This window comes from Protopterus annectens, chromosome 6.part0, assembly GCF_019279795.1.
Source record: "Protopterus annectens isolate FY-2018-M chromosome 6.part0, PAN1.0, whole genome shotgun sequence".
Lineage (NCBI taxonomy): Eukaryota > Metazoa > Chordata > Ceratodontiformes > Protopteridae > Protopterus > Protopterus annectens.
The window spans coordinates 1578272583-1578299363 of record NC_056737.1 but is presented as its reverse complement, the minus strand read 5'-3'; the positions used below and the strand labels follow the sequence as shown (position 1 = coordinate 1578299363).

The following is a 26781-nucleotide window of genomic DNA, read 5'->3' as shown; positions in this document are numbered from 1 at the left end:
GGTGGTGTCAGCTCCTGTGTGTTCCCTTGGTATGTCTGCACTGGAGGTTTGGCTCTGACTTCTCCATCAGGTCAGAGGGTGATTGCTCCTATTGTCCTTTCTCAGGATGTCCGTTCTCCTTCGGCTTTCGATGTGGTGGAGAGGGTTCTCTCGATTTTCTTAGAGACCCTTAACCATCTCATCTTCGAACTTCGCCCCAACTCCCTCTGTTTCTCGTGCGGTGCCAGGCATTCTGCCATCTCATGGACAGCCTGCTGCCACTTTGCCTCAGGAAGTTTTCATTTGGGAAAACCAAGACATTGGAGAGTCCTCCCCAGTGATTCCCCACTGAGGAGATCCCTTGCAAACATACGTGCAAAAGGAGGCACTTAGACTCCCCACCGGCGTCTCTCACTGAAGACACCAATTTGGAGGAAGGGGAAGGTTCCCCTGTCACCTTCCAAGGATGTCTCTTTCGGAGACATCATGGAACTCCTTTGTCAGCGAGGGGGGTGGTCTGCCCAAAAACCTAAATCAGATGAATCTGTGTTCCTCGAGGTATTTGGCGCAGGATCCTCTACTTCCTAGGTGTCCCCTCCCACAGATCCTTTAGTGGATCTCATTGCATCTTGGGCGTGAAAGAAACCGGACACGGTGGAACCCATTCCCAAACATCCGGATAAGGTCTTTAGCCTCCCTCAGATAGATTATATTGGAATAAGGGATCCTCTGTTGATGCTATGGTGGTGGTAGCTAGCACTAGGAAGGAGCTCACTCAGAAGAGCTCTATGGTCCACCCTCCTGACCAAGAGTTAAGGGCAATGGACCGATGTCCTTCAAGGATGCATCTGCAGTCCTAACATATGGGTTGTCCTGCCTCAGGCAGCCCTTCGGTCGGCCGGATTCCAAAGTCTGGGTCTGGCCTCAGCTGATGTCGCACTTCACCCGACGTCATAGCTGCTGGGGTATAAAGGCACCAGCCGACGCCGTTTTCCTCGGTCTTTCTTGCCGCGCGGTGCCCGAAGCAGAAGCTGTTCGCAAGTGCCGGTCGGTCAGATCCAGAGATTTCTACTACCGAAGACTTCTAAAAAAGCTAAGTACCCCGTTGGGGACTCTTTCTTGCCTCAGCCGATGTCAGACAAAGTAAATAATTGTTTAACTTGTGGGAAACGAATACCTCATAAGGATTTCCACTCTTACTGCCTTCCTTGCTTAGGCCCAGACCACGACGTATCAGCTTGTCTAGCCTGTGCTTCCTTCAACCGACGGACGCTTAGACGTCGGTCGGAGTTTGCAGAGGAGTTTTTTGGTCCCGCTTTTGCATATAAAATGCCATCGGAGACTCCGACTACACAATTAGCTAAAAAGCGCAAGGAAAAGGACCGACACCCGCGGTCCGCGGTTTCGGCTGAAACCACGGTTAGGCCAACATGAGTGTCTCTGTTTCGGCTGAAACAGAGTCCTCGGTTCTTCCTTCGGCCGAAAGCATGCCTCCGATAACCGAGGCCTCACAGAGCATGGCTGAATCTGCTACTGAATTTACTGCTACAGAAGCAGGCACCCAGGATTTGTCAGACACTATTCCTTTAGACATTTCTACCCCTGCACGTGGGGCTGCTAGACCCCCTGCTTCTATGTCTATAAAGGCCTTTTCCAGGGCTAAAGCAGCTAAATCTTCTAAGGCCTTACCTGCTAAAGCTCCCTCACACAGGCCTACCTCTAGTTCCCAGATACTCAGCCTGGCTGAGGATCTTATTTCTTTGATCAGGGGATCCCAACCTCACCCAGACAGGGCCTCTCAACCTCCTCCACATAAGAGGCCTAGGACTGAACCCCCGGAACCTGTATCTACAGACTATTCCTCGGATGACTCAGATATTCCAGACCATCAGGAAGGCCCATATTCTCCTTATGAGGATTCTGATGCAGAAGACTCCATTCCTTCTGCTTCTCCTCCTGAAGAATTTTCTTTTGGGGAAACCCTACATTCTATGAGGGAACACTTCCAATGGCAGGCAGGATTTTTCAGATTCAAAGAAAAGGCTAAGGATTTTTTTACACTTACCACAGCATAGGCCTTTAGCCATTCCTCCAGTACTATCTGTTGTTGATGATGCATATAATGATGCCAGTACTGCCCCTGATTCTCTTCCTCCGGCCCCTGCCAAGCCTGACAGATATTACAGGGTCCTGGACACACACTACCACTTGTATAAGGCTCATGTTGCAGACCCAGAAACCATTTCACAGGGCCCTAAAGGTGTGGCAGCTGCCTCTGCCAAAAACCCTCTTCCCTCTGAAAGGGAATCTAGAGCATTAGAGAGATGGGGTAAAAAGGTTTATACTTCTGCTACTCTTTTCGGCCAGGGCCTTAAACTGTCAATTTCACATGATTCAGTACCAGGAATTTTTGTTAGACCAGCTAAATAAAAAACTGTCCTCTTCTGAACCTATAGACCGCAAGTCCCTTCAGGATTTGGTACATAACTCTCAGCAGGTCAGTAATCATTTCTTAAAATGTGGCTATGATGCACTGGAGGCTTCCTTTAGATCAGCTATGACTGGAGCAGTGATTCGAAGGCATGCCTGGTTAAAAGAACAATCCTTACCAGACCATGTTAAGTCAAAACTCCTAGATGCTCCTATGGAGAAACAAAGTTTGTTTGGCTCCCCTGCACAGGAGGTTCTAAAGAAAGTGGAAGAAAAAGCAAAATCTGTCCAAACAGTCAAGGATTTCTTACAGGTCCAACCTCCGAGGTTTAGCAGAAATTGGCCTTCGAAGAATTGGTCCTTTCCAGACACCTCCAGAACACAGAGAGGCAGAAATAGACGCCAAGAGGCAGAGGTCAATCTAGGGGCACCTACAGGGGACGTCAGTGGCAACCTGCCAACCAGAGAAGTGCTGCCACAGATGCAACTACAACCACTTCCACAGGACAGACACAATGACTTGGCTCTGGTTCCGCCTACCAGGGAACAACTGGAAGCACCCTTGGGTGGAAAGCTAGCCTTATTTTCCGACAACTGGCATTGCATTACAGGAGACAAATGGACTTTACAAACAATAGACAAGGGCTACAGGTTTCACTTCCACACTCTACCAAAAAAGAGAGGAATGCCAAACCTACCACCAAGCCAAAAAACAGAGGCTCAAAGACAAATCAACAACTTACTAAGGATGAGAGCTATAGAAAAAGTACCACCTATGGAACAAGGCCAAGGATTTTACTCCAGGCTTTTCCTTGTACCAAGAAAAGAAAATCAATGGAGACCTATTCTCGACTTGTCCGCACTGAACACATACCTCATTGTTCCAAAATTCAAAATGCTGACCCTCCAGCAACTTCTTCCCATGCTGGGCAAGGAGTCTTGGCTGGTGACTCTAGATCTCAAGGAGGCATACCTGCACGTCCCTATACGACCAGATTGCAGAAGACACCTCAGATTTCTTGCAGGGTCAGAGCATTATCAATTCTCAGCATTGCCCTTTGGCTTATCTACTGCCCAGAGTATTCACGAAATGCCTGGCATCAGTAATTGCTCATTGCAGGCTTCAGGGAATTCAAATTTACCCATACCTGGACGACTGCCTAATACAAGCGGACAACAAGACAAAATTAACAAAGATTTGGAAAATGTCATACAACTGCTGTAAGCCTTGGGATACACAGTCAACATTCAAAAGTCAAGACTAGTACCATCCCAAAGGATAACATTTTGGGTGCAGAACTGGATACATCAACTCAGATGGCTTTTCTCACAGAAGAAAAACAAAAGCAACTACCAGTCTATTTCATGACATTAACAATACAAACTCAGCTTACTGCAAGGAAAGTCCTGCAAGCCCTGGGTTACATGGCATCCTGCATAATATTGATTCCGCATGCCAGGCTGCATATGAGAAAGTTACAATGGTACCTAAGGAATGTATGGTCTCAACACAAGCACAGTCTAGAAGCCCAGATTCCAATAATTCCATGCCTGAAACAAGAATTCCTGTGGTGGGCTCAGGCCTGTCAGATGAACAGAGGATTGCCTTTCCACAAACCACATCCAAGCCAGACCATCACCTCAGACGCCTCAGACCTAGGCTGGGGGGCGCACATGGAGGGCAAGTGTATACACGGCCTATGGACCCAAGACCAGCTGAACCTACACATAAATCTAAAGGAGATGCTGGCAGTGAAACATGCAATCCAGGCATTCAGACCATTCCTTCAACAAGGTCACCTGCTGATAAGGACGGACAATACCACAGTCATGTGGTACATCAACAAACGGAGGTACACACTCATATCCGCTATGCCGGATGGCAATGGACCTGTGGAATTTGGCCCTGAATCTCAACATTCAACTACAGGCCAGATTTGTACCAGGAAAAGAAAATTCACTAGCAGACACCTTAAGCAGAACTACCACGGATGCTCACGAATGGATGCTGCATACAGATATCTTCAAAACCATAACAAAGAAATGGGGAATGCCAGAGATAGACCTGTTCGCCTCCCCACACAACCACCAATTGAAGAAATTCTGCACAAGAGCATACCACCCACTTGCCTGGAGGGTGGACTCCCTTTCCTTCAGCTGGAAAAACCTGACAGCATATGCATTTCCACCTCTTCCTTTGATGTACAAAGTCCTACTGAAGATCAGAGAGGAACAGCCAAGGGTAATCCTGATAGCTCCAGACTGGCCAAGGCAACATTGGTACCCACTACTGAGAAGCATGTCTCGGACGCACTCATGGCCTCTACCTCTATGTCCCTTACTTCTAACACAGAACAACTACAAGACCCTGCAACCAAACTTGAAAACACTGCAGCTAGCTGCTTTGGAGTATTGCATAAAACAAAATAAACCAGATTTATCTCAGAGGGTTAAGGACATTATCCTGGAGGCACGCAGACCCTCCACAAGGAAAACTTATTCAGCCAAATGGAAAAGATACCTCATTTGGAGTGCAGCAAAGGGAGAAAATGTCTCATTGGCAAACATAGCACACATCCTGGAATACTTAGCAGAACTGTTCCACAATGGCCTGTCCTACTCCTCCATTAAGATTCATGCATCAGCAATTTCAGCAGAATACAACATGGATCCTCCTGTCTTCTCTCATCCTCTACTCAGGCAGTTCTTGAGAGGAATCAAAAATGTAAAGCCTCCAAGGAAACCACCTTTACCTACATGGGATCCCAACTTCGTGCTGGAAAAGTTAACACTTCCCCCTTTTGAACCAGCAGCAACAGCAGACTTACAGTTCTTATCTTGGAAAACTGCTTTCCTGCTAGCAATCACTTCAGCAAGAAGGGTATCTGAGTTACAGGCATTAATGGCAGTACAGCCCTTCCTTATCTTCCATCAGGATAGAGTGTCTCTGAGAACTAATCCTGCTTTTATGCCAAAAGTGGTCTCCAGAGTAGCATTGAACCAAGCGATTCATTTACCTACATTCTTCCCCAACCTACAGAACAGGGGGGAAAGACTACTACATACCTTGGATGTGCACAGACAATTACGCTATCATCTGGACAGAACTAAGACCAACAGAAAAACTGACCAGCTTCTGGTAGCATATGCAACAGGAGTGCAAGGAAAAGCAATTTCAAAACAGACAATCTCAAAATGGATAGGAAATTGCATTAGATTTTGCTACTCTTTTCATGGAAAGACAACTCCTGAAAATATCAGGCCTCACTCCACAAGAGCTACAGCCACCACTACAGCTTTCCTACGAGGAGTGGCTACCAAAGACATTTTAGAAGCTGCTACTTGGAGCTTCGTGCATACATTTGCCAAGCATTATAATCTTCCTTTATACTCCAGATCCTGAGCAGGTTTTGCAACTGCGGTTTTGCAAGGGATCTTAACTACACCATCTTTATCTTAGTGCCTCCTCCCCCAGTTTGGCTATGGTATTCTACCCATATGTTAGGACTGCAGATGCATCCTTGAAGGACATAGTACAGTTTTGTACCTACCATAAATGTAGATGTCCGATAGGTATGCATCTGCAGTCAGGATTACTTTCCCTCCTTCCCCTCTGTGGTATTCCTAGGGTACTTACCCCTCTTTTAGCTAGCTGGGGGAATATATTATGGTGTATTTGTTTGTGTATATATATATATATATATATATTTTTTTTTTTGCTCTCTACTGTTTGGAATTATTTGCATTTATCCAAATTTAGCTTTCCTAAAGGGCACCTGGCATCTGGGGCAAGAAACACTGAGGAAAATGGCGTCGGCTGATGCCTTTATACCCCAGCAGCTATGACGTCGGGTGAAGTGCGACATCAGCCGAGGCCAGACCCAGACTTTGGAATCCGGCCGACCGAAGGGCTGCCTGAGGCAGGACAACCCATATGTTAGGACTGCAGATGCATACCTATCGGACATCTACATTTATGGTAGGTACAAAACTGTACTTTTCGGGAAGCGGGTGTACACTTTAGCGACCTTCTCTGTTCGGGGCTGAATTATATGGCACATGTGATTCAGCTGCAGCGAGACCTAGTTAAGGAGATCACTGAATTGACCCCGAAGTCCATGTCGACTGAGGACAAGAAGATTTTCTCCGCTCGTATGGCCACTCTAAAATCAGTTGTGAACACGTCTATGCACCTCCTCTCCCATGCAAACAAAGGAGGCGCTAGGCAGCTGGTACAGGCATTGTCATCAAGCGACATGCCTGGCTCTGGCTCTGCTAGTTTTAGGAACCTTTCAAGACGTCATTTACCGATACCCCATATGACGGTTCTTCCCTGTTTGGGAGGTCAGTATGTGAGACTTTAGTTCAGAGTGAGAAGGATGGGAAGACCGTCTGCCATCGGGATCTGCTGCTCGGCTCCTCAACGATCCTTCTCTAGGAATCAGTGAGGGACCAAGAAGCTTTGGTTTCAGAAATCTCAGAATTTTCCTTGAGACACTCGGGACTTACCTTCCCTCAGGGGCAGAGGGGGATTTGATAGACGTCACCCTAGAGGCAGAGGGGGTCCGAGAAATTACAGGTCTTGAGAACTCTTTCTCGGACAGACCCGCTCAGCAACCCTGAATGGTTGCCTGACTGTTAGACTCTGGAGGCAATTGGGGGCCATCTTTCATTGCACCTAACGGAGTGGGAGTCCATAACAAAAGATTATATCCAGAGGCTATTCATTCCCTTTCCTTGAGTCACTTCCACTGCCCAGACACCTCCTGGACATTCCACCCGCGCACAGGGAGGATGCAGCTCTAGAAATCGCAAAGCTGCTAAGAAAGTGAGTCATCCAGCCCCCATCCCCCTAGACCACTCCGGATCAGGTATTTGGTGCCAAAGAAAATGGGGGACTTAAGACCCATTTTGTATCTATCCACCTTGAACCTGTCTGTTGTCAAGGAGAAATTCTAGATGGTCACCCTTCAATCTATCCTGCTTTGCCTGCAGGAGAACGATTGGATGTGCTAAATCAACCTTTGACCTCCAGGATGCATACTGTTTTATATCAAGATGGACAGACGCTCTTGGAGGTTTCTCCGTTTTCAGCTAGGAGCCAGCCATTCTCAGTTCAGAGCACTCCCCTTTAGTCTCACCACAGCCCCCAGGGTGTTTGCCAAAGTGATGTCAGTAGTAGCGGCTCACCTGAGACTCCGGGACATTCAGGTATTTCCCTACCTGGACCATTGGCTCTTCGCTGCCCCTTCCAGGGATCAACTTTGTCAAGCGAGGGATTCCTTTCTTCTACCCCAGAGGTTAGGCATTACCATCGATCTCAACAAATCATCTCGGACCCCTGTCCAAACATTAAACTTTATTGGGGCATGATTAGACACAGTTCGAACCGGAGTGTTTCTTACCCCAGACAGAATACGCAGTCTGAAGCTACATGTGCTTTGCATTTTTCAAACTCTGCCTCTGACACTGGATATAGTTGAGGTCCATGGCAGCCAAGATCAATCTCTTGCCCTTGGCGCGGGTGGATCCTTCAGTGGACACTTTCAGTACAATGGTCCCTGTTAGATATTCTGTTGACTCACCCTGTCAGAGTCTCTTGAGTGTGTTAGGGACTCTTCCATGGTGGATTCTTTCCTCGGACCTTGTTCGGGGATGTCCTTTTTTCCCACCATTTCCTATGGCCATGGTGACAACAGACACCTCTTAGCTGGGAGGGGCACTGCTTGGGAAGGACAGTTCAAGGCACGTGGTCACTCCTACGAGACCAATCTGCATATCAATGTCCTGAAGATGAGGGCAGTGCTTCTAGCATTGCAGGCTCTCCATGCCCATCTTCCTTCAGGAACAGTTGCTATCCAGATGGACAATAAGGCGGTGGTCTGGTACATCAAATGGGAGGAACCAGATCATATCCCTTATGTTGCGAGGCCATGAGAGTATGGGAATGGGCGATCTCCACCATGAAAGTGTGGGAATGGGCAATCTCCAACGGCCATTTTCTATTGGCGACGCACATTCCAGGGAGGTCCAACATTCTGGCGGACAGGTTCAGCAGATCTATTCTGATGCCTCACGAGTGGTCTCTGAATCCTTTAGTAGTGGAACAGATCTTTCACAAGTAGGGTCAGCCTTGCTGCAATCTGTTCCCCTCTCCTTCCAATGCGAAATGCAGTGAGTTCTTTTCTCTGGATTCCCCTCCGGGGGAAGCCCCCAGAGATGCTCTGATTCATGCTTGCCCCCCTCCCCCAGTCTTCTATATGCTTATCCACCTCTTCCCTTAATATCAAAATTTCTTCAGAAAGTTAAAAGGCTGGGGAGCTTAGTTATCCTCATTGCCTGCCCCTTTCTGGCCTCACCATATCTGGTTTCCCTCTCTGAGGTCTCATCTGGTGGATGGATGTTGGATCCAGTTACGGATCTCATTTCTCATCCCTCGGGGATTTCCCATCCAGACCTGGGCAGTCTAAAGCTCGCTGCTTAGCTGCTCCAGTTCCCATGATAGGACTCCCGGGTTATCCTCTCCCGTCAAAAGAAGTCTAGTGGCGGCTCCTAAGTCTTCCACCAGAAAAGTGTACTCCAGCAAATGTAAACGTTTTTCTATCTCTGCCTCTCAGTGTGCATTAGATCCTTTCATGGCTCCAGTTTCTGCGGTGTTGGAATTTTTATCTGGAATTTTTCGACAAGGTGCCAGTTTTTGTAGTCAAAGTTCAACTTGCAGCAATTTCTAATTATCGTGGGGGATAATATGGCTTCCATAGCATCTTCAAAGCTTTGTAAGGCCTTCCTCAAAGGTACCTTTCTTCTTCAACCCCCTGTAAAGGACTCTACAACATCTTGGGATCTTACCCTAGTACCGCAAACCTTAGTCTCGCCTCCTTTTGAACCTGCAGCTTCACTGGATATGCAGTTTCTATGTTGGAAGACTGCCTTTCTGGTTGACATTACTTCAGCCAGGAGCGTTTCAGAACTTCAAGCTCTGTCGATCAAACCCCCTTATATGATTTTCATAAGGACAGGGTGTGTCTGCATATTAATCCTTCCTTTCTACCTAAAGTAGCTTCAGAAGCCAACATTAATCAGGTAAATAAACCTCCCAGTCTTTCCAAATTTTCAAAACAAGGTAGAATACAAATTGTATTTAATAGACGTGCACAGACAATTACTTTTCTACTTGCACAGGACAAAAACCTTTCGTAAATCTGACCAGCTTTTCATTTCTTACTCCAAACCCTTTTTAGGGAAATCAACCTCTAAAGTTACCATTACCCATTGGATTTCTCGGTGTATCATTTGGTCGTATTCAGCCAGTGTAATTTCTCCACTGAGTCAAGTGAAAGAGCATTCCACCAGGTCTAGCTTTCTGGTCCAGTGTGTCATTAGATATTTGTTCTGTGGCCACTTGGTCCTCATACCATACCTTCATCTTACATTATAAATCGGAAATTGTATCCGGGAACAGGGCATCCTTTGGCTCTGCCGTGCTCCAGAATATCCTTCCATGAGGGCCTCACAGGTGTCTGGTAGCTGGGGACTCTGTCCCACAGGTTGAAGACCAAATGAAGACAACTACTTCAGATAAAGAAGTTATGTATTCACCATAACGTTCTGTCTGAGTAGTTGTTCATTTGTCTTCAACCGTCTCTCCCTCCTTCCCCCAGCCTTGAGTGAACTGTTGGTGCCTCCTAAGTATTATGCAAGTGGTCACTGTAGGGTGCCTCTTATTCTTTTTGTTGGTTTCTTGTATGAACAAGTCTCTCTTGGGTCTGATGGTGGTACTGGATTGGGTAGCAAACTCAATCTGAAGGGAGGAAGGAGAGAAGAGCATTATGGGTAAGGGGAGGAGCTTTGAGCTTGGATCAGATGCTCGATATGTGGCCAAGTCGGATCCGATACAGATCTGGGAACCCACAGGTTGAAAACAAATCAAGAACTACTACTCAGATGGAATGTTATGGTGAGTACATAATTTTTTTCATTTGTTTGTTGTTAGAAAGGGATAGGTTTTAGAAAGGCAGACTCTCTAGGCGTCCTAAGGGCCCTAATCAGCAATAAAGTCATATAGACTGCAGAGAGAATAATCTAGAGCTTATCTAAACAATCCTGTATTGGCCTGTGATTTACTGATCTTTACTGTTAAAAAGAGATGCAATTGCGAGCGATAGTTCCATAGTTTGTCTGACTTTCAGAACTTGTACAGTCAGAGCAACAACTTTACTGTGCTTAGTATTTCATTATATATTGTTTCTGTGATTTTTCTCATAGAAATTGATTTGTTTTCTCTGCATTCTGTGGTAACTGATTTTGATTAATTTCTTTTATATTTTTTTTTATTCATTTGAATGTTTTGTGAAAGCACAAATATCCTCTATAGTATAATAAATGCTATGTATATTTTAAGTTAACACCTGATAACACTGATATGTGTTTCAAGTTGTGGACATTATTAGTAGACAGTCTAGACTTACTGATGATGATTGTACTTGTGCAACTGCCACGGCTTTGAGAACTGTTACTTACAGTAATAACTGGACTGATGGAAAAATAATGTTAGGCAAAGGGCAAATAGAACACATTTAGGAAAGTTGTGTCTATTGACTGTAAAGATCACTCAACCCCTGTGAAACAAGACAATGCCCCTGACAACTTTGGAATTCTGGATACAAGTATTCAGCAATGTGAGGATTCAGAGTGTTTAGAAGGAAGTAAAAAAGAAAGGAAGGAAGAAGTTCACAACAAATAAGGAAGAAAAAGAAACTGATAAATGTCTGCATTATAAATTAAATGCAAGTAAAGCGAATACATACCAAAAAGGACACTACTTTGTTATGTAACACACAAATTACAGGAAATTGTAACATTTTTCTATCGGGAAACCATCAGTCTACAGTAAAAGGCAACGTTTTCCAAAACAGAAGGTAGAAAAATAGGCAAGGGGCAGGTGAAAAGGAAGAAATGAAAATAGAACACACAAGGATTGAAAGAATATTACTGCAAGAAAAAAGATGAGAGAAAGACATTGACAACATGGCTTTAGCTGTGGATGTACAAAGCCAGCTGTATGATAATTGTAGTGGGATTAATAAGGCTATTGGTGATAAAAAAAACTATCATTCCTTTGTAATTAATAGAGCAGATATTACTGAATTAACAGTAAATGTATTTCTGTAGTTGAAGATTCAATTATTAGAGGAAATGATACATTTACAGAGAAGATAATGAACATTGAATAGTGTTTTGCTTGCCATGAGTAAAAATACAGGATGTGAGAAAAGCCTTAGAATGCCTTAATGTAAGGAAGTACAGATCTGTTTTTATTCATGTCTGTACAAATTATCTCCTCCACAAGGACTCTTGACTGTTAGTAGGGAACTTATAGCTCTTAGTATAGTTTGTACTGTTGGGACATTTTTCACAAATCACACATAGAAAGGAGAGTCAAGTCACAGATTTTTTGGTTAAATCCCTACATGAAAAAATGTCCCGTTTTAAATCATGGAAATGTGTAGAGGATCCGCGCCTAATTTTAGGCACACATGTTCAGACAGGATGGTGTGCATTTGTCAAGGTCATGGAAGAGAATTTTTGCAGCAGGTTTTTGCAATACTTGACAAACACAAGCAGGATTTGTGCCACATCAAAATAACAGTTCACCGATAGCAACATTTGATGCATCTCTGATGGTTATTCATGCTAGGACCATTAGTAATATATTTTTCTTAATTGGAAAATTTGCTACATTCCCACAAAGCTGATGTTATTGTTTGTGAAACACGGTTAAAGAACAGTGACTGAAAACCAGTTCTGTCAGGGTATAAATGATTTTATTGTAACTATATCAGTCAGGTGGAGGTGTTATGATAGAGATTAAAGATAGTTATGAGACCTGTGATTACTACATGTTCAGGGATAACATAAATACTATAGGTTGTGCAACTGTAACATTAGCCCTGGAACGTATAACAATTGCTGGAGTGTATAGACCACCAAAGTCAAGTGCTGATGATCTAGAGTAATTCATACATTTCTTGCATGAAACACAAGAGGGAATAATAATAGTGGTTGGGGACTTAAATTTACCAGAAACAGGCTGGAATAATATTGATTCAACATCATTAGTAAGGAAATTTTTCACAATGTATGTTTAGGAGCAATGGAATATACTATAATTGTTCGTGTTCCTAAAGAAATTACTGTTAATTCATATCAATTTTTACCACCTGGTATTCAGTGATCATGGTGGTGGTTGTTGTTGGTCTTTCAGCTTTTCCCAGTTAGGGGTCGCCACAGTGGAACTCCGGTCCGCTAACGATTGGCAGTTTTTTTTTTTTTTTATGGTGTCGAGTTGTCAGCCCAACGCCCAACCTTCAACGAAGGCACGCCCATTCAACGCATGTCTTTCTAACGCCCACTCGACCGCTGGGAGGACATGCAGACTCCACACACAAGGCACTCCCAACCCAAGCCGAGAAATGAACCTCTTGCTGTGAGGCAACAATGCTACCGATCCACCATGGTGGTATAAAATTTAATTTGTTGCTAGATAATGCTGCCAACCTGAAATCTAAATCGATGCACAGAAGATTAATTGCAGATTTTATGACAGCAAAACAGAAACTAGGTAAAACTAATTGGAGTGATGTTTTCAGTGGAAAAACTGCAGAAGGAATCGGGGAAAGTTTTGAAAGATAAATTGGAGTGCAAAAATAAAAAAAATGTTTAACATCAGGATCTAGGCATACAACATCAGGGGATGTATTTCCATACGAACAAGATAGCTGATTAAGGAGAGAGACAAAAATATAAAATGCAAAAGAGGTCTAACTACAACTTAGAAAACTGAAATAAACATGTTGGGCAAACAAATTTAAGCATAGTGTGATACAAGATCAAGAAAAAATTGAAAGAAATTTTAATATAAAGATATTGAGCATAATAGGAAACTATTGTATGGATACAGAATATGTGGAAGGAGTAAAGACATGCAAACTGATAAAACTGTGTGTAGATTCTATAATCTGTTGTGTCTGAGAATAAATTGTGTATATATTTATAAAATATCATGCAAAACAGTCTGCCTCCACAGAGGGGGTGATAAATTGTTCCAGTGACATCCAGGTAACCTCGTGTACTAGAATCAAATTAGACTGTATTGAAAAACAGCTATGCAAACTGCATCCAAACAAAGCACAGGGAGGAGACGGAATTAGTAATGACCTAAGAACACTTCAGCAAGAACTTGTACCATTTATATCTATATTTACTAGATCATATAAATATGGGGAGATTCTTTAAGCTTGGTAGCATACACTTAATTAAACCTGTCTTTAAGGGAAAGGGGAGTAGGACAAACCTAGAGTCATGGCAATCCTTAAGTAGGTAATATTGGATAAGTTCTTGTCAGAATTGGAAAGGTTGGGGTTGGGGACTTGAAACCATATGTCAGTATACATATGTTGGAACTAGATCTGTAACCACCTGTACCATGATGTTCTGTAACAATATAGTAGCTATGAATGAAATATTGTGCTGTGGTGTAATTTATATAGATTGACAGGTCCTTGACAAAACACTGATCAGTAAATTAAAGCAACTAGATATTGATTATCTCTTGATAAGATGGCTAAGCTGCATGGCTTACAAATTGAACATGGCAAATATCATAGAGCAATTGGACAGGTGAAATTCCTGGTTAGAGTCTGTGTCCTGCAGGGCTTTGTCCTAGGCCTGTGCTTGTTTAAATTGTATCTCTCAGACCTTTGCTTCTCATCTGAGGTGTTCTACAGTGTGTATGCAGATGACCTGAAATTGGGTAAACTGATTGCATGTGTTACAGATAGGGCATGTTTGCAAAATAACTTGGTTAAATAGACCATTTGGGCACAGGGGAATAAGATGCAGATTACATGCATCAAAAACTAAGCATATGAGATTTGAGAGAGAGAGATTGAAAGATGAATAATTAGTACAGTCCACATGATGGAAATTGTAGATTAATTTAAGGACCTGGGTATATAGATAGATCCAGCGTTTGAGTTTTTCTAATCATATCATCTAATTGGTTAATGATAGTTACATAACTGTATAAAAAAATGTATAAAGTCTAGGACATCAGAAATGATGAAGACATTGTTAATTATATTGGACCCAAACTTGAGTATGGAAACCTTATAAGAAAATGAGCATGAGTAAACTGGAAAAAGTACAGCAGAAATATATCAAGGGCATCCATGGATGTAAAAATTGAAGTTATTATGAAAGACTAAAACATCTGAACTTGTACAGTCTCTCTACTTATTCAGGTATGTAGGGCATTTAGGGACAACTACCTCTGGGAATGTTTGGGGTTATCAAAAAGTAGTTGAGAATCCTCAGACAACCTATTGCAGAAGATTCTGTAGGAATGATAAGTGTAACAGTTGTTTCTCTAGGAGAGCAGTTGATGCATGGAACAAACTATCAAACTGCATGTATCAAACTATATTAAAGCAAGCTCTAATTTAGATATTTTTAAGTGCAGCCCTGGACACTTATGACAATTTTGGTATATTGGCAAGCTAGAAGGGCATTAATGCCTGTGTTTGAAATATTTGTATCTACGTATGTACTGCTTCAAATCATAGATTTGGAGTTTGTAAGAAGAGAAATCTCTTGGAGATGCCAAATTCCTGTAAAACAGTTCTCCCCTCCTCCCTTTGTTCCAAAGCATTCGGTCATCACAGACACCTCATACTTTGCTGGGGGAGCAGTTTCAGGAGGGATAACAATGTAGCATGTGGGATGGGACAGACGCAAGCACATAAATATAGAGAGAGATGCTTGCTCTGACCAAAGCACTTTTGTCCCCTGGATCAGCTTATTGCAAACAAAACCACAGTCATGTGGTTCCTCAACAGTCAAACGGGGAACTAGGTCTTACCCCCTTTGCAACTAACCGTGTTAGCTTGGGATATAGCTTTACAGCGCAAACTCACTTTGCAGGCACCCTACATCCTGTGAGAGAGAAACTGTATGGCAGAACAAAGTCCAACCCTCAGAAATAGAAACTAGATCATGGGAGTCTTCCGAGATTGTTCCATCTGTGAGAAGTTTTCAAGTAGACCTTTTTGCTTCCTTTTTGAACAGTCATCTGGCAGAATTCTGCTCCAGCACTCCATGATCTGAAAGACAGGTGCCTTTCCCTTTCCTTGGACAAGAACGTTCTTTGTGCTTTTCCATCCTTTCCACTGATATCCAGGGTACCTCTGAAGATTCAAAAGGTATCCCCAAGATCATTGTGAATCTCTTCTGGCCTAGGCAACAGTGGTTTTCCCTTATTTTGTAAATGGGCAGGGGCAGTCTTGAGGATGATTGTGGTATCTACTTGCACAAGAACAAGGGTGTTTGATACACCCCGACCCCAGTCAACTTCAACTGACTGCCTGACTGATAGGATCTTAATTCCCTTTAGGCACCTGTTTACTGAGGACATGCGGCAGATAATGGAGGCAAGAAAGCTTGCTACTGGAAGATGTTATATTGGCAAATGGAAAAAGTTTGCTAGTTAGTGCCAGCATCGTAACCATCACCCATTCAGGGCTAATGTTTCTCTAGTTTTATTATAATTGTGTGATTTAACTGTCCTTTCTCCTTTCTTACTACTCCAAGGTTCATTTATTGGCCATTTCAGCTTGTCTGACTGTGGATCTTCCTCTTTCAATGCATTCTCTTGTCAAAATGTTTTTGAAAGGGCTTTTACGTTAGAAACCTCCAACAAAACTGGTGGCTCCTCCTTGAGATCTTAGTTTTGTGTTACAGAAGTTACCACTTGCTCCATTTCAACCAGTTCATCTGGCTGACTCGAAATTCTTAACATGGAAAACTGTTTTACTGATTGGTGTGCCCTCTGCAAGAAGGGCATCTCGAGTTGCATATTATCGTGAGAAGGGTGCCAGACCTCTTGGCTTCTGTACGAAAGCCGAGTTTGGCTTTCTTGAGCAGCAACTATTGTAGCTGAGGCCAGTGTGTACTGCAGGCATTTTACCCTGTGACCTTACCACAGAGCTCAGACGTTTTTCAAATACCATTTATTTATTTATTTATTTTTGTAAATTCTCTCTTGAACCTTGATGTATGTAAATGTATACCTCCTAACTGTAGAGCGATGTATAGTTTTTAGAAAGTGGGGAGTTTATCTTCCACTGCACGTCTGTAAACTGCCTTCCAGTAGCATTGCATTACCAGGTACCTAAACTCTAGGTAGTGTTGTGTGAAGCTAGTACCATCTGAAATGCAGTGACAACAGCTGCCAGTGCCCTTCCAGCTCTGCTGTAGGTGAAAGTGTGTTCACTGTGCTTTATCAGCTGTGTACTTTTCTTAGGTCATTACTAATTCCGTCTCCTCCCTGTGCTTTGTTTTCTTGTGTTCTTTATGTACTTTCATTTGTTTCATCATTTACCATGTTCTCTATGATAATTGTGTAATTCATTGTGAAAGCTTTTCTTCCTATATTTCAATAAAAATAAGCACTGTCCAGCAAACATACAAATGTAAATGGATAAGTAAAATATGTAGGCAGGGAGAGCAGAAGAAAGCATGAGGCATCAAAATTTCCTACCACCTTTTTAAGGTCTGCTTTGTTCAGTGGTGGTGAAGATGCTGTCATAAACTTTCCTTAAAGTGAAAAAGGTGGGTTGTTTTTCCTTATATTATATTAACATGAACCATCTTAATGTAATAATTTCTTTACTCAGACTGCAGCAAAATAATTTTTTTTCACTACTTCAGGCTGCACAAAAACCAAAGAAGAAAAGGAAAGAAACTACAAATCCAGACTCCCCCATTGAAAAATCTGAGAGTAGTGAGGTAAGATTAAATTAGTTTCTCTCCCCACCAGCATGTTGAGTAACTTTTCATTTCATACTGGAGGATGCATCATTTTTAGGGATCATGACTGCATTCATTTCATATGTTGTTATCTCACTGTACTATATGATTTGCCTCCTTCTGGAATATTTTTCTCTCACTGTGTTTAATGGAAATGTGTACTGTCGATAAGCTATACAGTTGTTTCTGTGTAATTGCTGTGCTTTATTTTGTTTCTGTGCATTTGCTGTTTTGACATACTTGTTTGTCTTACTATGGAGCTTTTCTCGCCAGGCCTCTGCTGAAAAAGGACGTGTCCAGTCGGACTTTACCAGTAAACAAATGTTAAATAAATAAAATAAATGTGTGTTTATAAACATAACTACAGGTATGCTTGTGGGGGCGGGTTATATAGGTGTTTTGGAGTGTCTGTGGAGAACCACATATTCAAGCAGAGAAGCTTATCTAAAATTCTACTGATAGGTCACCAGAGATCCATCTAGCTACCCCTTCTTGTGGATTTTTTACTTTTGCTACAAATGTTTCTTCTAAATAGGCTGCCAGGAAAGAGTGTAGTAAATTTTCATTTTAAAAATTATCTATTGAGAATGAGCTTGTAATATCTGGGTTTAAAATATTAGAAACTTTGACAACATGTATGAAGTGATGTGCTGTTAGCTCCTCAGGATTACTGTTCAGATTCAAAACAGTGGCCAGGAAGTAAGACCACAATACTTACATGCTTGTAGTCTGAATTCTGTAAAAGCATTGGTATCTTAAAGCAGTGAAACCACCACTCCCACTGCTCCTTGTATGTGATGGCCACCAATGCCACCAATATCTGATGTCCCCATGCTGGGCCAGAAATCAAGGAGCCTGAATCCTCACCACTGACACTGGAGAGGGATGTACACTTGGAATACAAATGGATACACACAGTATTTCCAGATGCAGGCTTTTCTGCATCAAGCACAATTTCTCTTAAGAGCACACAGGGAACACACACAGCCCGGGGTCTGGATTTCTCTATATCTGTCTCCCTCCAGGTCCCCAATAATACTCCCCACTGGTACAACTGTAGGGTTAAATCCTCAGCCGAGTGTCCAAGCAAAGTCCTCCAGCACCCTCTCTGTAAACTCAGTGCTTTATGTCCCTACCCCACTTAGCTGACACACACACACACACACACACACACACACACACACACACACACACACACACACACACACACACACACTTGTGAGATTTGATTCTCCATACACACCTGGGAAAGGTTGGCACAGATTTACTTGCTGTGTTCCCTCCTGCTCAAACTATAAGATAGTTATCACCACCACAAGACACTCCACAATCCAACTACTCTAGGGCCCTTAACAAGGGGTGTCCAATTATACGGTGTAATATTAATGCTAATACAAATGGTAGTAGTTGACCAAGATGACTAGGCCTTTTGGAGTGGCCCACACAATGTCACCAGATAAATGTAAGTACTTTCAAAGGTTAGATACTTTCTACAAAGACCAGCCAGACTAAAAGTTTTAAATATATTTATATTTAATAATAATAAATAAAAGAACATGAAAATATTGAGTGTATTTACAGTAAACTACAGAGTTCAAATCCCAGAAAATATTGAAATCAACTTTGATGGACAGACTCATACAAATAAAGAAAAACACTCTCTAAACTAAGCTTCACTATATTCCTGAAGGAATCTAAGAGAATTTACTGTTTCCTAAAAATTTACTTGGGCAAGACTAGATGAAATATGGCAGCAGTCTTTCTAGTCAGCCCCCCAAAACAGAATACTTGGTACTCTGAGATTTCTCTGTGTAATATCTGAAGTATAATTTCCAAGAGGACTGGCAGAACCTGATTCTAGGTTCTCACACTATTTCCCTTTCAAGCCGAGGCAGGAATTTAGCATAGATGGCTACAATACAAATCAAAATTTTTATGACAGTGCCTGGGGCTTCCCCTTTTTTTTACTGAGCTAATGAACAAAGGCTTTTTCCCAGACCTAGCATCTCTGGTCCTATTCAGCACTGAGGGGTGTTGTTTTAATGTTTAACAGCTCGTTTACATTTTCCAGACAGGAACTACCATGCACATCATCTGCTGCAGATACCAATGATTCTTTTATTTTCTAATCCCCAAAGTTTATTACTGTGCTACTTAACTCAGTAGCATAATGCTGCTGAAATAAAAAAATGCAGTCTGATAACAGACTCGTGCAATATAAAAAATGTACATACTTTAGCAACAGTAAATCAGTCCAAGGACTACACAAATTAATAAAACAGTATAAAATCTGTGGCCATTTATCTAATGTCATTATATAACATCTTCCCATATGTGTAATTTAATTTGCTTTTGAAAAAAAGGAGGATGTAAAGTAAGGTGTGATGATATAGGCAAGTAACAGCATAACCAGCTGGAGTTTTGTAAAGAATGATATGTCCTCTGAATATCAAACTGATTTTTATACAAGATTGTGTTACAAATGTGTTAGAACTGTATGTCATTTGTACATCAAACTGATTTGTACAGATGCTTGTGCTGAAAATGTGTTTGTGAGCTTTGCTTGTGTTAATTGTAACCACAAAGGAAATAGCCAACACTGTAACAGAACCAGATGTACTGAAAGTGAATCACTGCTCGTATGACAAGGATGTGTAAATATTTTATTCGAACCCAATCATGACAACAATTCCTGGTTAAGTGCTTTCAACTGTACCACAGTCTTCATCAGAACATTTTGCCTGCCTTGTGTTAATTGTGTTAAAATACATCAACAGTGCCCCCTATTGAAATGAAAATAAATGTACATGTATTACTGCTACTGAATTAATTTTGTGTGTGTTTGTGTCATCTACTTGGGGCAGGGACAAGAAGCACTAGGTTTAGAGAGAGGGTGCTGCAGGACTTGGCTTGGACACTCTGCTGAGGACACTAACCATACACCTGTACCAGTGGGGAATCTTATTGGGGGCCTGGAGGGAGCTGTATAGAGAAAGCCAGACCCTGGGCTGTGTGTGTTCCCTGTGTGCTCTTAAGGGAAACCGTGTGATGCAGAGAGGTCTGCATCTGGAAATACTGAGTGTATCCATTTGTATTCCAATTACACATCCCTCTTCAGTGTCAGTGGTGAGGATTCTGGCTCCTTCATGAGTGGACCAACGTGGAGACGTCACATATTTGTGTCAGTGGTGGGATCATCATATGCTCGCATACTGGGGAGCAGTGATGTGGATATCGAATTTCTGTAGCCTGTATGCAGTTGTCACTAAAGAAGGTGCTGCAACTCCCAAGCAGCCATTCAGAGTTTCATATCACAGTAGATTTATTTATTTTACTTTTTGTTAACATAGTTAGGGAGAGCATGCAATGATGTCAGCAGGGGATTTATGGCAGGCTGACAAGGAACCAGTTGGCTGAGATGTGTCAAGACAAAAGACTGGAGCATGCCAACCTGACTAAAGGGGAAATGATTGCAGCCTTAATCACCGCTGCAGCACAGATCAGCAACCAGGAGGATAGAGAGTCTGTTAATGGGGACTTGCAGTTCTCAGAAACAAGACAGTTCAACTTTTCCACAGAGGACTTAAAAGTCCACCTGGAGTTAAAGATACTTGAACTGGAGGCCAAATATTTGGAAATACAATCAGTTGAGAGACTGTGGCATTTTGAGGCTGGAGTACATGAGAAACTGTGGCGTCCGGTGGCCGAAGAAAAGGAGAAGCCATGTCAACATGAGAGGGAGATGCTGATTCTTCGCCAGGGTCATGGAAGTAATGTGGAAGGGAACAGTTTACAGAGGATGATAAAAGTTTTATTCATATATTTGAAAGGATATATAAATTAAAATTAAAACGAGTGAGAAGGTCACTGAAAAACCAATCAGTAAAAACAAAATGAAAACTCCAGAAAAGCTAGAGCTTCCATTCAGAATCGCCAGTTAGCTGAAACACCGGATGTTCATAAGGATCATTTGGATATATCCCATGTGCCACTGATACAAGAGGTTTGGGAGGTCACTCAGTGGAAGTTCTAGCTTTGCTGGAGTTTTCATTTTGTTTTTACTGAAAGAGTATATAAATGATATTATGCTGACCAAGAGCTCTGGGTGCAGTTCCTGACCCTGTTACTCCATCGTAAAGCTGTAAATGCTGTTTCTAAATTCTCTGATACTGATTGTTTAAATTATGATAAAGTTAAGCACCATTTATTACAGTGTTTTAAGTTAATACCTGAAGCTTGCAGAAAAAAGTTTTGTGAGCATTGACGCAAGGCAGATGAAAGTGTACGTCATTGTATTGCTGAACTAAGCACTTATTTTCATAGGTGGGTGAGTTGGTGTCAGGTCACCACTTTTCAAGGGCTGGCAGACCTTTTGGTGAGGGAACAAGCCCTTAGCACTTTGCCTGAGGACATGAGAATCTGGCTGGCAGAAAGGGAATGCAACTCTGAAGATGAGTTGGGGGGAAAAACTGAGATCTAGACCTAGCACGCAGGGCATCACTGCACAAAAAGGGATGCCTAGTGCTGCACATGGATACAAGGGAATCTATGGTGGACAGCCTAAACTACCTCAGTAGAGTCCACCAGTAACAGGGGAGGCCACTGTTTCAGGTACATAGCCAGGACCAAGGGTTAAATGTTTTAAATGTAACCAGTGGCACCACGTAGCATATGGATGTCCATGGAGGCAAGATGGGGGGCAAAAAGTGGGGGACCCAGCAAGTGGGAGTAAGAGAATGCCAGTCTGGTGACAACAGGGGTACCAAGCTACCAGCATAGTTTATATCTGTTCTTGGTAGATGGAAAACAGGCCACTGCCAAGAAAGAGAGTCTGACCTAACCACTGTGAAGCCTGGAGTGGTTAGAGGAAAAGTGCTTGCTTGGGCAGTCCACTCCAGTCAGAGCTTTACCTGAAGTAAGGACTGGTGATGTGGCTACTTCAGGGAGGGAGTTACCCTGTATCAGTGAGACTGAGGTGAGTCAAAGCTGCTGGTGGGTACTCATGTCCCTTGGACAGAGTGACTGCAAGGGCAGAGGTGAGTAGTAGTAGTACCCAAGCTGACAGTAAGGCACTACTGTCAGAGGATACCAGACTTCCTGGGGAAGGGGTGCTGGGAAGAGTTACAGAGAGAGATGAGACAGGCTCAGCTGTCAGACCATACATTACAAGGCTAGAGGGAGGTAGCTAAGGGGGGCACCTGATTCTCAAGGAAAGGGGGATTCTGTATACCGGAACACAAAGGGTTACTGTATAGAGAGTGGACCCCTGAGGAAGGGATAGAAAGTGAGGTGATACAGCAGTTGGTAGTGCCCAGAGCCTGCCATCTGGCACTTTTAGCCGTAGCCCATGACATTCCTTTTGCAGGTCATATGGACATAAAGTGTACCAACAGACAAATTATGCAGAACTTTTACTGGCCTGGGACTGCCCAGGATGTAACAGGGTACTGCAGGACTTGTAAGCAGTGCCAAACCGTATGCAAGGCAGGAGACACGGTCAAAGCTCCTTTGATGCCTTTGCCTGAGACTGAGGAGCTGTTTCAGAGAGTAGTTTTGCATATTGTGGGGCCTCTGAGTACCCCAAGTTCCACAGGGAAAGAAGTACATCCTAGCGGTAGTAGATTATGCTACTAGATACCCTGAGACGGTGGCTCTGTCCTACATCGAGGCAGAGGTGGTGGCAAATGCTTTGCTAGAGGTTTTCAGCAGGGTAGGTTTCCCAAGAGAAATACTGACTGACAGAGGTGCCAATTTCATGTCAGACCTGCTGGCTTGTCTGTGGGAGCGCTGTACGGTGAAGCACCTAAAGACAACCCCCTACCAACCCCAGACTAATTGGTCTTCTGGAGAGGTTAAGTGCTACACTAAAGACTATGCTACGGGCATTTGCAAACCAGTTTAAGAGAGTGTGCGACAAATATTTGCCCCATCTGATGATTACTCACAGTGAGGTGCTCCAGGAATCCACAGGTTTTTCACCCTTTGAGTTGCTGTATGGGCATAGGGAGAGGGGGCCTTAGATTTGATTTGTGATGAGTGAGAGGGTAAGTATGAATCCCACAAGGAATCTGTCATGGCATATGTCCTAAACTTCAGGACAAGGCTTAGGGAGCTCATGGCCTTGGCCCAGGAGAACATGGCAGGAGCCCAACAGCAGGAAACAAGGTCGGGTATGACAGGAATTCTCAAGTCAGAGAGTATGCTGTGGGACAGCAGATGATGGTGCGCATTCCTCTCAGACATAATAAGCTGCAAGGCAGCTTGGGAGGGACCGTTGAAGGTGGTAAGGAAGGTCAGTGATGTTAACTACATGGTATACCTGCTAGGCAGGGGCACAAACTGCACCATGTTAACATGATGAAGCCTTACCATGATAGGCAAACCCTTGTGCTGAGTATATGCAGTGGGTGACCAGAAGTCTGAGGGGGATTTGGTGACTGATCTCCTCAGTGAGCCTCGAACTGGTACCTCAGTGGAAGAGGTACCAATGTCCCAGTGGCTATCCCCTGCCCAGGTTCAAGTAATCTGAGCAGTGTTACAAGAGTTTGGGGATATGTTCATTGGGAAACCAGGGTGCACCCACCTGGTACAGCACCATGTGGATACAAGGCCCCAAAGACCTACAAAGCAGGCCCCTTACAGGATGCCTGAGCGAGTTAGGCTGTAAGGGAGGATATGTTTTAACTGGGAGTAATCCAGGAGTCGAGCAGTCCCTGTGCCTTCTCAGTGGTGCTGGTACCAAAGAAGAATGGCAGCACTAGGTTCTCTGTGAACTACAGGAAACGTAATAGTCACACTGAGTTGGATCCTTATTCCATTGCCTAGGACAGATGAAGCCCTAGAGCAGGTGCGTGGGGCTAAGTATCTGACCACTACTGATCTGACCAAGGATTACTGGCAAGTGCCCTTGACTCCCAACGCATGTCGGCCTTTGTAACTTCTTTCGGCTTGTATGAGTTCACGAAGATGCCCTTTGGGATGAAAAATGCCGCAGCGACTTTCCAGAGGCTGGTAAAGCATATCCTGGCAGGAGCTGGAGATTATGCCCTTGCTTACCTGGATGATATTGCCATTTACAGCTATTCCTGGCAGCAGCACCTTCAGCATGACAGGGAGGTGCTGGGCAGACTGCAGAGGGCAGGGGGTTGCCCATTAAGCCCAGTTAAGTATCAGATGGGCATGGCAGGAGGTCTCCTACTTGGGACACAGAGTGGGGAGTGGTAAGATCAGGCCAGATCCTGTCAAAGTGGAAGCCATTTAGGCATAGCCAGCCCCTGTTATCCAAAAGCTGGTGAGGGCATTCTTAGGGACTGCGGGGTACTATAGAAAGTTTGCCCCCAATTATAGTACCATAGCTTCTCCTCTCACAGCCCTGAGAGGGAAAAACAGGCCAGATAAAGTATTGTGGACTCCAGCATGTGAGCAGGCATTCCAGAAGCTTAAAGGAGCTTTGGGAGGACCCCCTGGGGTAGCCAGTCCAGATTACAGCAAAGACGTTCTAGGGCAGGTGGATGCTTCAAACCATGGGTTTGGGGCCGTACTTAACCAGGTCTCCTTAGAGGAAGAAGAGCACCCAGTAGTGGTATATCTCAGACGTAGACTTCAACCCAGGGAGGAATGTTATGCAGCTGTAGAAAAGAAATGTCTAGCCATAGTACAGGCACTGCAGAAACTTCAGCCTTATCTGTATGGAAGGAAATTCAGTGTAGTTATAGACCACAATCCCTTAACATGGCTACATGGAACCAGCCAGCAAAATGCCAAGTTATTAAGGTGGAGCTTAGGATTGCAGGGTACGATATGACAGTACAACACCGTAGAGTGGTCAGCAATGGCATTGCAGGTGGTAACCATTCTGGCTGATGATATGATGAATTTTCTGTCTAGAGCATCTCTTGGGATCACATACTCCTTGGTATACAAGTTTCTTCTCAATTCTTCATCTAACATTTTCACAAAAATAAAAAATAGCTTGCCTGCTTATGCTACTTTATAATTTATGTACTTTCAGTTCCCAGACAGAATTTACCAGTAAACAAAACTCCCATTTTTAGTGGAGGCCCAGGGTGTGAAGCTCCAAAAGGATTGAAATACATTTTTTGTAAAGCATATCAGATTGTTGACTTACTTGTTTGGAAGATACTATGAGTAGAATCAAAAATACTGTATTACTATATTTGTACAGTGTACAGAGTGGACAGAGTTAGGATTGCATACTTAACTGTAGGTATGATACAGTTGCATAGTTTATCGGTTGCCAAGTGATATTTTATAGGTTCATAGGTTCATACTAGGCTATCTGCCCTGGGCAATTATAAGCCTAGCCCGATTTTGTTTGGCTTACGCCACCCCTTGATTTGAGTATACTGTGCCCTTTTTAAGGTTTAGTTTGCTGTGCCTCTGTCTAATAGTGACACGGAAGTAATCCCCGGGACAAACCTACAATCCCCCATCCACTCATCAAGATTCTTCTTGAAGAGATTCAGTGAGGTGCTCTGCCTAACATGAATTGGAATTCTGTTCCAGAGCGAAGGGAGCCCCTTTGGGTTATGAATCTGTCCCTCCAGCAAGTTCTATTTATTTCAGTGCTGAGGTTCAAGTCCCTCGAGCGTGTGGCTCTAAGGGATTTAGATTTACTGAGGTGGAGCATGTCCATTAATTCTGGATTGGACATAGCTTTATATGTCAGGCATAGATCGCCTCGAAGTAGGCGGTATGCAGCTGAGTAGAGCTGGAGTTTTTTTAACCGAGCAGCATATGGCATCTGTTTGAGTCCCTTGATCCTCTTGGTGAGGTACTTTTGGGGTCTTTCTAATTGCTGCAGGTGTCGGGTAAGGTACATCCCAAAAGGGGCACTGTATTCTATGATGGGCCTGATGAGGGATGAATAAAGGGGCACGATTACCTCTCTTGATCTAGATGTGAATCCTTTCATGATGAGGTGGACTATGTAAAAGGTCTTTCTAACCACTTTGGCAATGTGGTTGTCAAAGGAGAGATTGCTATCAACTTAGGTCCCCAGATCCCTAATTACTTTCTCTGTACTTAATGGGTTACTGCCTATGTGGTAATTTGTGGGCACATTGTTTTTGCCAAAGGGTATGACTATACACTTTTTGGCATTTAGCTTTAGACCATGGCTCTGGCACCAGTTATCCGTCTCTGTGAGATCTTTTTGAAGGATGTTTGTGTCAGCTGGAGACTTGATTATGGCACCTAGTTTGCAGTAGTCTGCGAACTTGGTGAGCTATAGTCCTCCCACGTTGGCCTGTACCTCAGAAAAGTATATACCGAACAAGAGCGGTCCCAGGACAGAACCTTGTGGGACGCCACTTGTGACCGGTTTTGAGTCTGACATGGCTCCAGCAACTCTCACTCTGTGGGTTCTGTCTTTGAACCAGTTTGCGACCCATCTTGTGACATAGGAGTTTATATTTAAGCTGGATAGCTTATCTATGATGCCCGAGTGGGGTATTGTGTCAAATGCCTTTGCTAGGTCCAGATAGG

At 43.4% G+C, this 26781-nt stretch overlaps 1 protein-coding gene across 1 annotated transcript in view; it reads left to right on the top strand.

Annotated features, from left to right (window-relative positions):
• NIFK (nucleolar protein interacting with the FHA domain of MKI67) overlaps positions 1 to 26781 on the top strand; it is a 390374-nt gene that overhangs the window by 166221 nt on the left and 197372 nt on the right. The window contains exon 5 of the mRNA XM_044073689.1: positions 17176 to 17253. Coding sequence (XP_043929624.1) covers positions 17176 to 17253 — 78 coding nt within the window. The remainder of the gene's footprint in view (positions 1 to 17175; positions 17254 to 26781) is intronic.